The 17604-nt window shown below is 31.7% G+C and overlaps 1 protein-coding gene across 1 annotated transcript; it reads right to left on the bottom strand.

The window, feature by feature from the left end:
* Positions 1-843: 843 nt before the first annotated feature.
* On the bottom strand, positions 844-1880 carry LOC102610536 (ethylene-responsive transcription factor 9). Its single transcript, XM_025095405.2, has one exon. The coding sequence runs from the start codon at positions 1804-1806 to the stop codon at positions 1111-1113; it is 696 nt and encodes a 231-aa protein (XP_024951173.1). The 5' UTR covers positions 1807-1880; the 3' UTR covers positions 844-1110.
* Positions 1881-17604: the final 15724 nt, after the last annotated feature.

The following is a 17604-nucleotide window of genomic DNA, read 5'->3' as shown; positions in this document are numbered from 1 at the left end:
GGAGAGCGACTCTCGTGATTTGCTCTCCTGCTTTAACAAGATCTGATTTTGCCGTCATGGAGTTTCTGTTTGGCACCAACACTTAATATTTTATAATAGATGAAATTCTACTCGCTTTTCATTTTTGTTTTGACAAGACAAGTAAGCTCAAAAAATTGGACTTAATACAATCAATTTCTTTTTCTTTCGCTTTTTTTTTTGTGGCTACACGTGGCAGCGTTCAATTTCGGGAACCTTAATTTTGATTACCTATCATATCTTGCAAAAATTATAAGAATAGATAATCTATTCTTTATTTTTTTTAAAAAAATATAATCTTTATCTTTTTAAAAATATTCAGCAACTAAAAGAGCCTTTTATATATTGAATCAAGTGTTTTAATTTTTCAAGCGAGGACGGGTGGCAAGAAATTTCTGAAATATCACCTCAGCCATGTTAGTACATGTCCTTTGAGATCTAAGACAACTGAAATTTAATTTACAACTCAATTGATTAAAATTAATTTCGATGGCTTTGCAAAAGATAATCCTTTTCGTAAGTGATTCGCCCATGCATCCTTTCAATTTATGAATCATCAACACCCCCCCCACCAAAACAAAAAAAAGTAAAAATCGTTAGTGTTGTAGAAAGCACAAAAGAATCTTACGTAAAATATACATACACATAATTTATCAGGGAAAAAAGAATTTACTTCTTTTGAGTTTTAGCAACCTTCAAAATCTTCCTTGAAAATGTCATTATTTATTATTATTTTTTTTTCTAATATCGTACATGTACTCTTAGATTTACACAATTTTTATCAAGGATGAGTGTAACAACCAACCTAAAATAAGAACAATGCTATTAATGGAAACAAATCATTGCATTAGTGAACTTGGACGGTTGGGTACAACAAAAACAACCAGAGACATAAGTTTATAAATTCTCTTAGCTGCAAAAAAAAGCAACCTTAAACTTATTTACATCGTCGGACAAACCGTATTAACCGGCTCATCACTATCCGTCCATCCCGCTCCAAGAAATTTAGCTTTTAAAAAATATATTTAAAAGAAAAAAAACCTATTAATTCATTTCCATCATAAATGTTAAAAATCAACGGTTATTAACTACTCATGCGTCAACCACTGGTGGGGCCAGATTAAGATCGAGGTTAAGAACCCTTCTCGGTTTACAATCAACGGCTGCAACCGATGATGATTCAGTTTCAGTCTCATTCCGTACCGCACCGTTAAACCCAATTCCAGCGGAATCGAACCGGACCGGATAAACCGAACCCATCAAGTTCGATCCCCCAAACCCGTTAAGAAACAAAACAGGAGGAGCCGCCCCGGTCACGCACCCACCTCCCAACGCCACCACTCCCGGCTGCTGATACACAAACGGAAACCGACCCACCAGTCCGTTTCCACTGCCAAAACAACCCACGTGGCGCGTGACCTCACGCTCTACGTTGGGCTCCATCGGCGGAGGGCTGGACGAGGACTCCACGGTACTGCTCTGGCTCGGGCTCTGCTGGTTGTTGCTATTCTTGTTGATGGCCACGATTTCGCTGGGTAAAGGGAAGTTCGTTTTGGCCTTCGAGCCGCGAAACTCACGCGCCGCGGCGTCGTAAGCCCTGGCGGCTTCCTCAGCGGTATCGAAGGTGCCAAGCCACACGCGGCTCTTCTTCCCGGGGTCTCTTATCTCGGCAGCGTATCGGCCCCAAGGCCTCTTTCTAACTCCTCTGTAATGCACCTCTTTCTTATTGTTGCTCCTGTTGTCAATGTTTTTCCTGTTGCCACTAATTGTTCTCTCTTTTGGTGCCATTGTTTTTTTTTTTCTTTCTGTTTTTCCCTTTGAAAGTGTGTGCTGTTTTTGTTTTGGAGAGGAAAGGGGGGGCAAATTGTGGGATTTTATAAAGGAAGTTGGGGAAAAAGAAAGGGGCAATGTGGTTGTGGTTGTGGGGGAGTGCGCGGTCAATGCGGGATTTGACTGAGGCGCCGCCCAAGCGAGTGAGAGAGAGGGGACAATATGATAACGTTGTTTGTCTTGTGATACGTGGCACGCGGGATTATCGAGACAAGCGGCGGGCTTGAGGTACTCTTTCATCCGTGCCGGCATTTGCCTAACGGTGTCGTTATTGCCTCCCTTGACTTTTTGCGTGATTTTTATATACATGTACACACGCTCTCTCTCAAACGCGCAAACATTAAACACCACGCTCCTATCCTATGCTTGCATTTATTTTATTTTATTTATAAACATCCCCTTAAAATATATATATTTGCGTGTTTGTGAATGTATAATATTAATTATTAATTATCAGCTATATGTCAAGAAATGTTTTGAAATGACTTTTAGATTTGCTAGAGCTTTTCTTTGAAGTTGCATATTGTATTCATGGATTGCCTATTAAAACCCTCCCAATGCAGAAATTTATTCTTTTAGGATATAAATTAAACCTTGATTCTTTAATTAAAATCACTTATTACATAATTAAGCAAAACATTTTACTTGCATTTTTTGTTATTTATCTATAAATATTATCCTTTTTTTTTTTAATAGATGAGCATACGAGACGTGATTTAATCAGATTTTTATAAGGTGCCGATATTATTATACTATAATTAATGAATACCATCAAAATATTAAATTGATTTTCCACCTCAGTAAAAGACAGGATTATAGATCATAGAAAGTTTAATGCACGCCACAGTTAATGGCGTGAGAAAGTAATAAAGGTTTTGAGTGGATTAGCTGACGATTAATTCTTAACATCTGTCAGTGTTGTCAGCCATCGCCGTCTCTCTCTGAATTAAATTTAAACCTATGGAATCGCTCTTTTAGACCGACAGCTAAAAGAAGTGATCATAACAACTACTTAAAATGCGCCACGCGTCCCTTTTTATGCTCGACGCGTCCTTAACGCCAGCTCCCCCGTCAATTGTTTCGGTGTTATCGCCTAATTGCGACTGTCTTTGTCCAGTGACAGATTTTCTTTGAGCGCGTGGATTTGAAATGACTCTTACTACCGTGTTGATGCGCGTGCAGTGTAGTGAACGTAGTACTCTCTTTGCGATTGGGGATTGATCAAAACGAGATCCCGGAGCACGTGAGCCGTGCCAAACAAAATAGTTAGTTAATATATGAATTTTTTTTTTCCGTATAGATAATTAAGATATATAAATTCAGCACAAATTGATGATGAATCGAGATTCTAAGCCATTAAACAGCTAAGATACCGCACTTTACTGACACGTGTTATGCGTCGGCTGCTTAAAGTTGTTGAACAGTGTTAGCTAATAAGAGTAGAGATGGCAATGGGTGCAACAGTAATCGGCACGATACGAATATATTTCGACAGGGCACGTGGCACGATATGATATATATGTGGGCTGCACTGAGTCAGATTTAGAATTTTAGGCACGCCGGCCTTAAAAGTAAGGCACAATTAGAGATGAGTTAAGCATAGCACGATAAAAAAGGTCCGTAATAAACACGTTTTATGTTTAATGAAGGTAAATTTAAAATTTTATAATTTTATAAATAGCTTGAAATTAAATTTTTTAAATTTATTTAATTCTTAGTTAAAAAACTATAATTGATTTATATTTATAATTTATTAAATAAATATTTTATGTCATGATTTTAAGGAATAAAATTATAAATATTACAATTTTATAAATATGCATTAATATTATTGTGAATTATGATCTATGACTCTATGTAAGTCCAAGTTATGTATCAAAAAAAAAATCCAAGTTAACAATTAAGTTAACCCTTAAGAAAAATTTATTAATATTATTGTTGTTAAGTATTAAAAAAATTCTAATACTATAAGGTCAAACTTAGTAAGTAATATTACGTTCTCTTACTATTATTATTTTATTATCATTGAATGTGGATTTGAATTTTAAATTTTTGATTCTATTAAATTTGAATAAAGGGATAAACCTAAAAAAAGTACATAAACTAGAAAAAAAGAAGACCAATAGCTTGGCATGTGCTCTTAATTTTTTTTTTTATAAAAAAAACTTATCGGGTTTTTTTTTCTTAGGCACGACACGAGTGGACACGACATGTATTCGGGCCAGGCCTTAGTAAAAAAAAAATTAGGCACGGCACGACACGAAACACATAGTGGGCACGGCACGGGCATGAGCACGCATGGGCCTTACTTTGTCAGCCCGACCCATTGACCATCTCTAAATCAGGGAAATGATGGGGTATTAAAATCTTATTTTAAATAATATGGCATGTGAAATGCCATTAATTAACTGGTTAGTGATATTTTATAAATTTTAAGTGAATTATTTATATTATTTTATTAATTAATGAATGAATTACATATCATTGGAATAAAATTTAAGATGTAATAATAAATATCGATGGTAATTTTAGAATAAAATTTTGAGACATAAAACCACCGCTCTCACTGACCTTAAAGTCTTCAGTTTTGCTTATCTGACTGACTTTCTACAGTCGTCATTGCGGGGATATAATTTCAAGTTCTAATCGATTGTAGTAAGTAGCCATCGCCCTCCAGTAGTAAAGAGAGGGAGCTTCTCTCTCTGGCAATGTTATTTTATTCTCTGTCCATAGCATTTTTTTAATGTAATTTTCTTTGTTTTTTTTTTCTCTTTTTTCATTTTCATTGCATTATCCTTTTATATTTTTATAGTTGGATGTTGCATATCTACCAATTTTGAGGTTCTTTCGATGCCAGAGGTGGTGTTGTTTCAGCTTCTTTATCAAAATTGTGTCAATGTTCATATCAGGATGACATGCCTGTATTTGAGTCATTGAGGGGTTCTAATAGTTGTTGCATTGAGAACTTGGTGGTTGGGATGAGCAAACAATGGCATAGGACAAGGGTTTATCAAGAGGCCTTTGAGGATTACTCTAAGAGAGGCAATTTTATTTGTTGTTTGTATTTTGTTTTAATATTATGGGACCATTTCAAACTATTTTTGAATGCATGGTGGTCTTGAAGTCAACTTACTCGTTCATTCTCCTCATGTTTCTATGATTCTTTATTATTGATAGGGATTATCTCTACGTTCCCACCCTGTTGACTTCGTGTCCTTGACCAATTCATGGCCTTGGCCGAGAGTTCCTAATTTGCCACCTCAACGAATCCTCAATTCGTACCTAATAATCTTCGATCCTACCTTTAAAGGATCCGATTTTTCTCTTGGAGATCTTGTCCCCTCGAAGTGGTGCAAGTGATTACTTTCCATATCAACAGGTTATAATGTCCAACAACAACAAAACCAAGCCTAGGAAAACTCTTCTTTCATTCTTTACTAAAGTAGATGATGGTAAATCATCAAATGAGAGAAGTTATATGTACAACATTGATGCCTCAAGTTCTCCACCCAAGTATCAAAGAGTCGAATTTGAGAAAGTTGATACTTCATCTACTATTGAGACCTTTATTTAGAATGTAATCCCCAATTATATTTTTTAATGATTACTTTTTCTATTAACAAACATGAAGATGTGCAGATTGTGTATTTAATTATGAGACCATTTCAACCTAAGCTACAAAACTATCCATTCACTAAACATGGCATACAAAATCATTGATTTTGCTCATCGACCACAACTCATATCAATTACGATATCTAATGAAGTGCATGAGGTACAACTCTTTTTTTTCTAAGTTGAGTTCTATTTTTAACATTGCTAGTGCTTCTTTCAAACTTTATTTTGAGTTCAAATCTATCAAAGAAAAAGAAATTATAGATTTGATAGCTTTAGAATAGCTTAAGAGTAGTGTCGGCTGATCAAGTTAGAACTTTACAAAGGGCCAAAGATACTTGTTTGACCTGACATTTTATTTCAGTTAATACGTTTATTGAGAAGTTTGGTGCAACTTTTGAAGTTTTAGGAAAGATGATTAACAATGGATCTAGTCAATATATGCGTGGAGAAGCTAAATGTCCATACAAGGAGCTGATCAATCCTTTGAGTTTGTGTTCATTTAGCTTTTGTTGAATAAATTCCTTGGAATTTTTGACATAATTTGTCGATCATTACAAACAAAATCATTGGACATCATGAATGCTTTGAATTGTCTCAAGTATAAAAAGACTTTTGTAAGAGTTTTGAGAGAGTAGATGAATTAATTTTATTAGAAGTGTGGTATCCTTCCGCGAAAAGTGAAAAATATGATGTTATTATGCTTGATATAAGTGTTTGTTATTCAGAAGGGCGCTCCTGTTAACAAAAAGAATATGTTACAGTTGAACATCATTGTCACCTTGATAAATTTAACGCTATAGTAAATTTTCAATTGATGGAGTTAAATTGTAGATTCTTTGATCAAACTATGAACTCCTTACTTAGAACTGGACTTTGGTTTCAATTGATGAGCGCAAATAATTTGATATGGACGATATTTGCTCTCTTGCTAACAAATTTTATCCTCATGATTAATTTATTCCAAATGAAGTGCTTGCTTTGAGAAGAGAATTAGAACATTATAAAATTGTTGTGCTTTCTCATCCTCGGTTTCAAATCATTACTTTCCTTTCTTAGCTATGTTGATGATTAGTTGAAGCAAAAAGGTCACAACATCATTTTTTGATTGACAGATTAATTCATCTAGTGTTGACTTTTACTGTTTCCACAACCGCAATAGAGTATGCAATTTCAACAATGGAATTTCTCAAGATATTATTTTTTAGCAAGATGGAAAATGAGTTTTCCCCCCCGATTGTATAGTTATCTATGTTGAAAAATAAATTATTGATTTTATTGACTCAAATTCTATAATTGATGATTTTTATAATTCGAAGCATCAAAAAGTACAACTTGAGTAATGGTTTTGTATTTGAATTATATTTTTATTTTATACTCCTTTCTTTTATAGTTATTTTTGTTTACAATATGAATTTTAGGGATAAGACTCCTAATATTCTCTCCTTAATAGGTGTATTTTGTCAGTTATGTATGAAATTTCATGTTCACTTAGTATAAATTTATTGTTTTTTTAATTTTACCCCAGGGTACTATGAAGGCTTGTAATAAGGAGCCATAAAAGTCGGATGTTGCCGTGAAACCAAAGTTAATGGGTAAAGTTCAAAAGATAATAATTTTGTTAAAAATAGTAAGAGTCACAAGGTTTCTCATCAATACATCAAATCCCTTGGACACAGTTCAAGTGTTTAAGAGTTGTGGCTTAATGAAAGCTTAAATTAGTAACTACTGCTTCCAAACAATAGAACCATGTTTTAGAATTTGATCCATATTTTATATTACCAATACTTAATAAATTAACCTAGTTCAATTTGACAAAATTACCACAGGGAGAATGCTCCTGAACGAAGCATAAATCTCTTCTTTGTTCCAAGATCCAAACTAATTGCTGATGCTTGGGTATATGAACCAAAATAATGGCTTACTAAATCCAATATTTATATTGTTGAAGTCAACAAATTATTGGTGTAAATTTGTTGAAGTCAACAAATTGTTGATTTTGTAAAGCCAAAAAGAAAGAATGGGGGATGGATTTGAAAAATAATAATAATTAAAAATTATATTTTTAATTATTTTATTCTTAGCATAGTAATTCATTTCTCCTATAAATAGCTAAGGATTTCATTCATTTGAAATCATCCCAAATTTATTAAGCTTATAAGTTTCTAAGCTTTTGAGAGAAGTGAGAGAAGTGTGTCTGGGGAATTTATCTTTTCTGCAGAGTGTGAGAGTACTGGGTATATTTGGGTTTCTGGGAAGTGAGATTAGTTACTCAAATATTTGTACTCTATTAATTGTTAAATAAACAATTATTCTTTCTTGCCTCCGTGGATGTAGGTTTAATTACCGAACCACGTAATTCTTGTGTCCTTTATTTTTCTATAATTATTTGGTGCGTTTGATTCCGCATTCCGCGCACAAGTGGTATCAGAGCCGACGGTTCATACTTGGGGGGATATGGCACTGTTCACGTATACGGTACTATTCCCGTATACGGTACTCTTCACATACGGTACTGTTCACGAATACGGTGGAGACGACCATTTGTACTTGGGAGACAGTCTATTGTAAGTAATGTGTATTTTTGCATGTCTAGGAAAGTTTTGTCAACAAAGGCAATAAGAGTCTAAGGATTTTGGTTTTTAATTGGGACCGAGTTCCCGTCCAGTTTCCTGGGAACTTTCTTGGTGCATTTATTCACCCGAAATTAACATCATAGAGACTGTTTTTCAAGTGGAAATAGTTCATTGAAAAAATGGTAGAAGGTGAAACTTCCAGAATTGGAGAGAGATCTATCGAGACTATTTCAGGAGACACTTCAGGTGGGAGGCGAGATTTGTCAAATCGCTATTCAGCATATGTTATAGGAGGCCAGAAGATCGATGTTGAAAAGTTTGATGGGAAAATCAACTTCGGCATGTGGAGGCGCGAAGTTATGGATGCCCTTATTCAAATCGATCTCGATGTTGTTCTGAAAAATAAAAGACACTTGTATGATGAAGAAAATTGGGATTGTATGAATGAAAAAGCCTGTGGTTAGATCAGATCTTGTTTGACCAAGGAGGTGAAATACTTGGTGAAAGATGAGGAGTGTGCGGTGACTTTGTGGTGTACATTGGAGGAGAAGTACTTGGTGAAAAGTCCTGAAAATCGCCTTCATGCAATGAGCCAAATATATGGTTTTCGAATGAAGCCTGAGGTGTTAATGCACGCTCATGTTTCAAGATTTGAAAAGTTACTTGCTGATTTGAAGAATCTCGATGAAGATATTAAGGATGAAGTCAATGCTATGATTCTGTTACACTCACTACCAGATGAATATAGCCATTTTGTGACTACTTTGATATATGGGAAGAGTGTGATCGTTTTTAAAGATGTTTGAACAACATTGACTAGCTTAGAGATTCGGAATAATGATAAAAATTCTTCGTAACAGTATTCTATCGCTAATGAACCAAGATTCACTAAACTGTAGCCCGTGGAAATACTCACTATAAACTAACTTAGATGCCTTAGATTCACTAACTTTCCAAATCCTTGAGGTAATATCTTCCCAAAACAGAACAATTTTCCATCTCAAAATTTTGCAAATTAAATCACTCACAGCACGTTTCAGGTAATTCTTCTGTGTTTAGTTGGTTCTAATTAAAGGCATAATTTAAATTTTTTTTTAAAAAAAGCCAAACCAATTTAAGGAATCTCAAATTTATTGAATTTCTATCTCCTTTGGAATTTCATGAATCAATCTCGTAGCCAAACCATCATCGCCAACTAAAGCCAACAACAATTTAATTAATTCATCTTCCTCTATATTGTAGTCTTTTGGAAAGACATCACAATACGAGAAACATTGTTTTATTGCGGGTGGCAAATCATTATAACTCAATAAAACTGGAGCTAAAACACCTCTTTCAAACTCTTCTAATTGCCACATCTCACCATCTAAAATAATTTGCCGCCCTTTTGAGGTTCTTTTAAACACCAAGAGACTCCCGATAGTTTTGGTAGCAAGCGGAGCCTTTACACTTGCCAAATTTTTTTCTATATACTCCAAATGAGGTCTATTGAAAAAAGCTATTTGTTTGAATAATGACCAATATTCGTGTTCAGATAGTTCCTTAATGGAGATAATATCAGTTGATTCCATCATTTTGGCAATTGTCTCCTTACAAGTAATAACTAAAATTTTACTTCCACGTTGTCCAATTATTAGACGACGTCGGAATGACTCTCATTTATTGTAATCTTCTGTTCTCAAATCATCTAAGACAATAGATTTTTTTTTTCTTGCAGTAGATGTATATATGCGTTCTTTAAGTGAATTTAGTTCCCCTAAATTTGGGGTGTAACCCTTTAAAGCTTCAAAAATTACTTTTGCAATCCTAAATTCACAATAAGGGTCCGATACAAACAACCATATCCTCTCTCTTTTTTCTTTTTTTAAGGAAATACCTTCTAAAAAGTTTCGTTGATTTCTTTCATCGTCTTAGCAATGTCATGACGTAGAAGCACTTGTTTGAAACCAAAACAAGGGAGAAAAAGAAGGAACATACCGGCTTCCTAGAAGCCTTGATTGCAATTTGAGCGTTGTAGTGATCCATTGATCACTCATCCAACACACCCTCCATGTCGTAGGATGCCTCTTAAGCTGATCGGGCAGAGTCTAGCACCTCCCTCCTTCACTTGCCTTTGCTGTGCATCAACCACAGCTTGAATGGCTTCAGAATTGCCTTGCAGCACTTTCATTTCTTTTTTAACGCCCTTTACAAGTCTCACTTGATCTTTTGCCTCATCACCAAATGTTGTCGTTAATAAGTTCATTTGTGCTAGCTTTATAAAATTTCCTTGGAATTCGCATTCCCCATCGTGAGCACTAATTGCTTTACCTTTTCTGTTTGACAATGCGTCGTTGCTTTTATTTGTTATCATTGATGTTTAGCTATTAAAGCATATATATACCCATCTCTTGATTTTCTTGACTAATTCTACTTGATCTAGCTTTTATTTGAAATTTGTTAAAAAAAAGTTATCTTGTTCCCACTTCTTGGAAAATAATTAATCATAAGCACTCATAAGCACTTGTTCTTAGAGTATCACCAAAAGACTTTTCAAATAAGATTTTATTACTTATTTGAAGAGAGCTACATCAACATTTAAGGCTCCAAAAGACACTCCAATTAAGATTCTTCAAATAAGAAATGATCATCTCTCTTCAAATTTGAAGAGTTACTTTCTCCCTCTTCAATTTATATTTTATTACTTTTTGTTGAAAAAAAGAGAAATGTGTTTTAATTACTATTGACTTTTCTTTTAAAAAAATAGTTATTTAATTAAAATAATATTAACTCATTTATATTTGAAGAGTCTTTTGGAGAACAATATATTTTTTCACTCATCTATTTGCCACATAGGTAAGCAAATGAATATTTGAAGAGTAAAATTTATAGAGCCTTTTGGAGATGCTCTTAGATGCCTTTTGATGAACTTGTAATTTTATATGTAAAATAATCAAATTTTGTTTTTTTGGAATTTCCCGTAAATTATGGGTAGTTTAAGAGGAAAATAAATTATAACATCAATATGTAAATAGAAATCAGTTATGTTCCCAAGAAACTACGCCCAATAAATCACTCGTTCTATTAGTATCCATTAATTCCTTCTTCTCAAAGCAAGAAATTTGCATAATTACATTTACATCGATCATGGGAATGGTGGAACCAATTATTAGGCATTTAACCCGAGAGTCAATCTCGCATAATACTATAATTTCAAAGCAAGAAATTTGCATAATTACATTTACATATGATTACCTTTTTTTTAAAAAAAAATGGAATCTATTCTTTTCTGGCTTTGTATTACCATTGCAAGCAATAATTAATTAAATGATAATGTTAGGGAAACTTAAGTTTTGATGTTAGGTGTCATTTATTTTATTGGATAATGAATTTCAATAAAATTACTTAACCATTATCTTGTTGGGATTATGTGATCTTTTAAAGCATATTAATTTATTTCTGATTAATAAAATATTTGAGATATTTTTCATATTAATTTATTTTCTGATTAATAAAATATTTGAGATATTTTTCAATTGCATAAATATATTGAATAAGGTTCGTTTAATCATATTATATGTATTTATGTGATTATTATATGGATTCATAGAAGACATAAATACAAGTTATTTTATGATTAAATAAATTAAGTTCGTAGTTGATTAATAAAGTTGAGCGCTCTATTTATGTTTAGACTATAGTAAATTCATTAAATGATTTATCTTAATCATGTATGAATTTACTAATGTAGTTTGACTACATTGAGCTGGATCACATATGAGATTTAATTAATCTTGAAATGACTGTCAGACTTATTAAATTTCATAGGCATTGATTTTATTGTAATCTTAATCTTGAGTTAGTTATAATTTCATGATTGTAATTGTTATTCCATTTAAATTACCAATGGACACGAAGCATTTGTAGTCAAGATTACCCAGTATCTTGGTGGGAGCAATTATGAATATTGGAGTTATAGATTAACAATATAGAATTTGTACAACACATTTCTTGATGGGTTTTCGGCACTTGATCATAGAATTCTCTGGCCAGAGTGTGTCAACATATTTATTATGTTGAAAATAATCATTAGAGAAAATCAGTAAATATCAAGGAATAAGATGTAATTAAATCGATTGGACAGTTGAGATATCGATTTAGTTAACGATGTGGTACAAATGATTATACAGTAAAGAAATCAATGTGGCTTGGGACGAATTATTATTCGAGCATACAATTATGGAGGTCAGTTCCAATCTTTTAGTGGAGTAGATTTAGAATTAAATAATTGAGCTAGTTTAATTACAGGCCTAATTATTGTAGCCATTATTGTATGTGCTCAAATGATCCCCGGGTTAGCTCATTTAATTGACTGCACCACTACTGGATTAATAAGAAAGATAACTAGCTATTTAGGTTAAAAGACTAAATATATTATTTAGTGGGAGACTCCATTAATATTCTTGAGTGTAAGGGGCATTGTGTTATTTTACAAGGTGGGACCCTATAACATAAGAACAAGTAACATGACTTTTGTTTTAATTATTTTTTAATTTAAATCAAATGGGATTTAATAAAATTAAAAAAATAAATAAAATGGGGCCTAGGGTTTCCACTAAATAAAAATATAAAAATGCTTATTTTCTCTAAAGAAAAGAGACAGAGAGCCACATTATACAGTTCAGAGAAAAAAAAAATTTTCTCTCTAATTTTGAGAGAAAAGTTTTCTCCTGCTAGTTGCTTTTAGTGGTGATAAAGACGTCCATACGTCAAGTGCAGATCAAACTTGAGTCATAGTCTGGAAGATTTTTTTGTGGTGGATCGTGATCTAACATGAGTGGTAGTTACAGATCGTGATCTAACAGGAGTGGTGGTAACGGATCGTGATCTGGGAGCCTAAATCACTTCAGCGAAAAAAACCAAATTGAATTTTCAATGTACGATTTCTAGATTACAAATTCTTATATATTGTATGAGAGCGATCCTAAAATTTTTTATAAAAATATTTAAAAAACTGATTTTTCTCGAACACATCTAATAAATGAATACAAAATGAGATATTTTGTATAGAGATATTTATTGCTCATATATGCGTCGCCATAGACAAAGGTTTCGGCCCTTAACACGATTTGGTCACAATCAACTGAATCAAGAGCAAATAATCTTGCCTGCAAGCACGCACGCACGCAATGGTCAAATATTAGAAATCAGTCAAATTCTTTCCAGCTATGAGATAATTCTCGGAAATAATTGTAACATACTGTACACAATTTGCATCATCGAAGATATAATAGAAGTTATACATTTGGGACCTAGTACCTACAACGTAGATAGTAATCATATTAGAACTTCATGTTCTAATTAAAAAGGGTTAATTCTGGTCAAGACTATAGAACATATGCTAATAGAGATGTTCTTTTCTCAGTGATGCCAACATTATTACATTTAAAATGAGATTATGTTTCATCATACAAAAATAAATAAATAAATAAAGATTTCATGGAGTCAGATTAAGTTGAGAGGCTGCAGCAATCCTCCTATTTCTCTTTCTATGGTGCTCTCCATAAATCTTACAAAATTTATATTATTTAAGACAAAAAAAATTAATCTTCTGTAAATTACAATTAATAGTTTAATTCCATAGTGCACACAGCCACTGAACGTCAGCGAGATTTTTTTTATATTTAAACTTATAAACATAATTTTCTTATTGGTCAACTATTACTAAATAGGGATAAATGAAATAACACAAATCAAATGTCTTTGAGAAACTTTAGATTCTTAGTTTTATATACAATTTCTCATCTTGTATAAATGGATATAAAAGAAATAAACTTACTTAAAAAAAAATATTATTGTTCATTAAAAATGCGAGCATTATTCTCGTTTTCAGTGACCATTTCTTTGACTAACAATGTTTTGTTTCCAGGGATTCGAATTCTATGCAAAGGAATCAAGATTTCACGTTCTTCTCTGTTTAATTCGGTTATTAATGAAAAAATATAGTAACAATGAACTAAACTATTATCACGCATTATAAAAAAAAATTATACAAAATTCATAAATATTCTAATTACCACGTTGAAATTTATAAAATGACACCAATGCCACTTTAACGTAGTTGAAATGTATAAAGCGTATGATATAAATAAGGTCGCAATTTCTTTTTCACATTCCTATTATGTTTTTCTCACACAGATATAATGCTTTTTTTTCTTTTTTAATGTCAAAATATAATAAAAACCCAACAATTCAAAATCTCATTTCTTGCCATTTTTTTTTAATTTACTTTCTTTAGTTTCTTCATTCTTTTAAATTTTATTTATTAATATACATTCAAATATTGGAGGAAACTAATTTAAGAATTCATATTATATAAATAATAATCTCCTTGGGAAATTAACAAATCAACATCAAGGCCACTTCGGCCTTGGCCGAAGTGGTGGGCTGCTGCCCTCACAAGCATTGTGAGGGCAGCGGTTCTAGCCCCCACAAAAGCATTGTGGGGGCTAAATGTTCTTTATATCCTTCTCCCTTGCGAAATGCAAGTGGAGTATGGACATCCTCTCCTGTGAGAGGTTATTTGTATTGGGCATGTACTTCATAGAATTCATTGTAATAATGTAAGTCCCAATCATGTATATCTGATTGTAAATATCAGTGTAATATCTCTGCTACAATAAGCAGTTGTTGTAAATATCTGTGTAATGCAGTAATCTGATGATTAATCAGTCTCAAAAAAAAAAAAAAAACAAATCAACATCAAGATCTATCAAACAGCCGCCCACAAATATGAGAGCCTGTCCAACTCTGACAATATTAGACAGTTCTTTTTAGGTGTGATCTTGGTTAAAATGAAAAAGAAAATGTATAAAAAAGAAATTACTCATGTTTTACCATATAACACTTAATACTACCACTTATTAAACTTAATTATGCAAATGAAGAGGAAATTAACTTGATAATTGAATAATTTGTGTGTTTACTGCACATACAACCGCACACAAATATTTTACCTCTTCAATCCATCTCTGTTTGTGTCGGTTATTTCCCTGCCTTTCAGAAAATCATTAGTGATTGGTGCCTTTTTTTGTGCTAAGGCAAAAATATTTCAATCGTTGATAATGTAATGTGAAAACCTACAAAAATAAATAAATAAATCAGTTTTTTATGCTATTTTTTTAAATATAAAATCAAATTTCAAATTTATTTTTTCTCCACTTAAAAATTTCAGAAGAATTAAGTTAAGATTATCCTTTTGTAAATTGATTATCTTCAAATCACCTCCTTACTCTCAATAATCACAATTTAAAAAAAGGAAAAAAAATTATCAAGCAACTTCCATTTTTTCTCTTAACTTCCATTTTTTCTCTTATCTTTTGAATAAAAATGGAAGTAACTTGAGGTTTTTAGAAATAAGGGGGTTGATTTGAAGATAGTTAATTCACGAGGAGGGTAATCAAAAATTTATTTATTTCAGAATATATATAAATTAGCGGCTAATCTTAAAAAATAGAGAACAAGTATATAGTAAGTATATAGTAAACATTGAGTTTTAAAGATGAGTTTGCGTAATTATATGATAGGAAATTTTGTATTGAAAAAAAAATGAAATGATTAAAAAAAATTTAAGCCTAGTTTTCACCTAGCTTGGTGCCTTCACAGATGTTTCGCACTCCACGGACAAGAAAAACTATTTATTTTACCATTTTGAAATCTATGCAAATAAATTGACACAACGGGGAGCGAAAGTGGATTGATAGGATAACTGAATACTAAATACAGCTTTAGTATCGAACCAAGTTAATGCGACAAAATTACACTCTAATCGAAGCGTGGTTAGATCTCATTTTAATCCAAATGACTTAATGGGATTTTGACAACATTTTAAGTGATATTAGATGACGCTCTGATCAAAATAACTTTACAAAGGAGAGACCTCAAAGTTTTCAATGAGGGACACAAGAACTCCTTTTAACTATAATACCCTTTAGCCCTATTAACTAAAAACGATTGACTCTAATATTTTATAATAAATAAAAATATAATATTAAGATAAATGTAACAATTTATAACTTTAAAATAATTTCAATATTTAAAAAATATTTTAATACTTTATAATCTTAAATTATATTAAACTAAATTTTATAATAAATGGAAACATAATATTGAAATAAATATATAAAAATTTAAATAATTTTTTGAAATAATTTTAATATGTTTAATACATGGGTATATTTTATTAATCGTAAAATTTATTTAACCCAAAGATTTATTTAATTTTTTAATAAATACAAGTATATTATTAAAATAAATATAATAATTTGCATTTCAAAAAATATTTTATATATTAAAAAATTCTAATACTGTTAGTGCACTCGACAAATTAACTATTTAAATTATATTTGTATTTATTACAAAATACGGTTTCTATGAATAAAAAAAGGGTCTTGGTATTTCTTCTTGAAAACTCAGGATCCACATGACAATTTCCCTAAATGTTGGGGTGACGATATCATTTTCCAAATAAATTATAAAGGAAAGGTTTCTATTGAATAATTGAACTTGAAGTAATAATGACAAGACGTACTTATTTACAATAGGGTAAACATACTTCCCTAAATTAAAGCAAAATTATAATTGACTCTAATTAAAAAAAATATCAAAAGACCTGAAATAATAAAATTTTAAAATTCTAAAATAACATCCTATATCATATTCATTAATAAAATTATAAAGGGAATAGAAAATTTTTTTAAGTTCATTATAAAGAGTTCTAAAGAAAAGTTTGAAACAATAATTAAACTAACTAGCATAGATATAAATGAAATGTAAATAGAAATATGAAGTTAAAATTGGGGAAGCCTTTTTTTCCCCCCCAATTTTGTTTATTGATTTTGCATGTTGGAAAGTCGATGGAAGTGGTGGATCATTAATCCAATATTAGTCTTATATGTGAATAATTATGTGTTGTGAACTGTCATATAAGGTTAAACTCAATTAAAAGTTATTTATTGAGATTTGAGATAATATAAGCTTCAATGCATCTAACAGGGTGTGAGTCTTTAATATGTAGATATTTAAGAGTAATTTCCATTTCAATAATGGGCTGAAATAGGAATACCAAAGACAACATAAAACATTGCCCATATAAGTGGTTATGATCCTCAGGTCACGTATCATTCTATTCTTTCTGACATCCCATTATCAGAGAGAGTATAGAGAAACTTAAAGGATTTTCTAGAAGAACGTATTGATCTGGAAGGCTAATCTCACGACTCTAGAGAGCAATTAAGCAATATGAACTCAATTACGCTTCCGCATATTTATTCATTGATTATTGGTGATACAACATGAATATTCCTGGATTATAGGTGATAGTTTTCACCAAAAGATTTATTGTTCTAATAAGTGGTATTAAAGTCTCTTCATATTGAATCATCGAGAATCAAATTTATTTTTGATTAATGATTAAAGTTTATGTGTTATGGAATTTAATAATTTCGATATTATTGAATCTGAGAACAAATTTCTAGCTGTTTTCTGGTATTGATAAATACTAAGAAATCCGACATTTAAGAATGTT

This window comes from Citrus sinensis, chromosome 2, assembly GCF_022201045.2.
Source record: "Citrus sinensis cultivar Valencia sweet orange chromosome 2, DVS_A1.0, whole genome shotgun sequence".
In the NCBI taxonomy this organism is placed as follows: Eukaryota; Viridiplantae; Streptophyta; class Magnoliopsida; order Sapindales; family Rutaceae; genus Citrus; species Citrus sinensis.
This window is presented reverse-complemented; position numbering and strand designations above follow the sequence as displayed.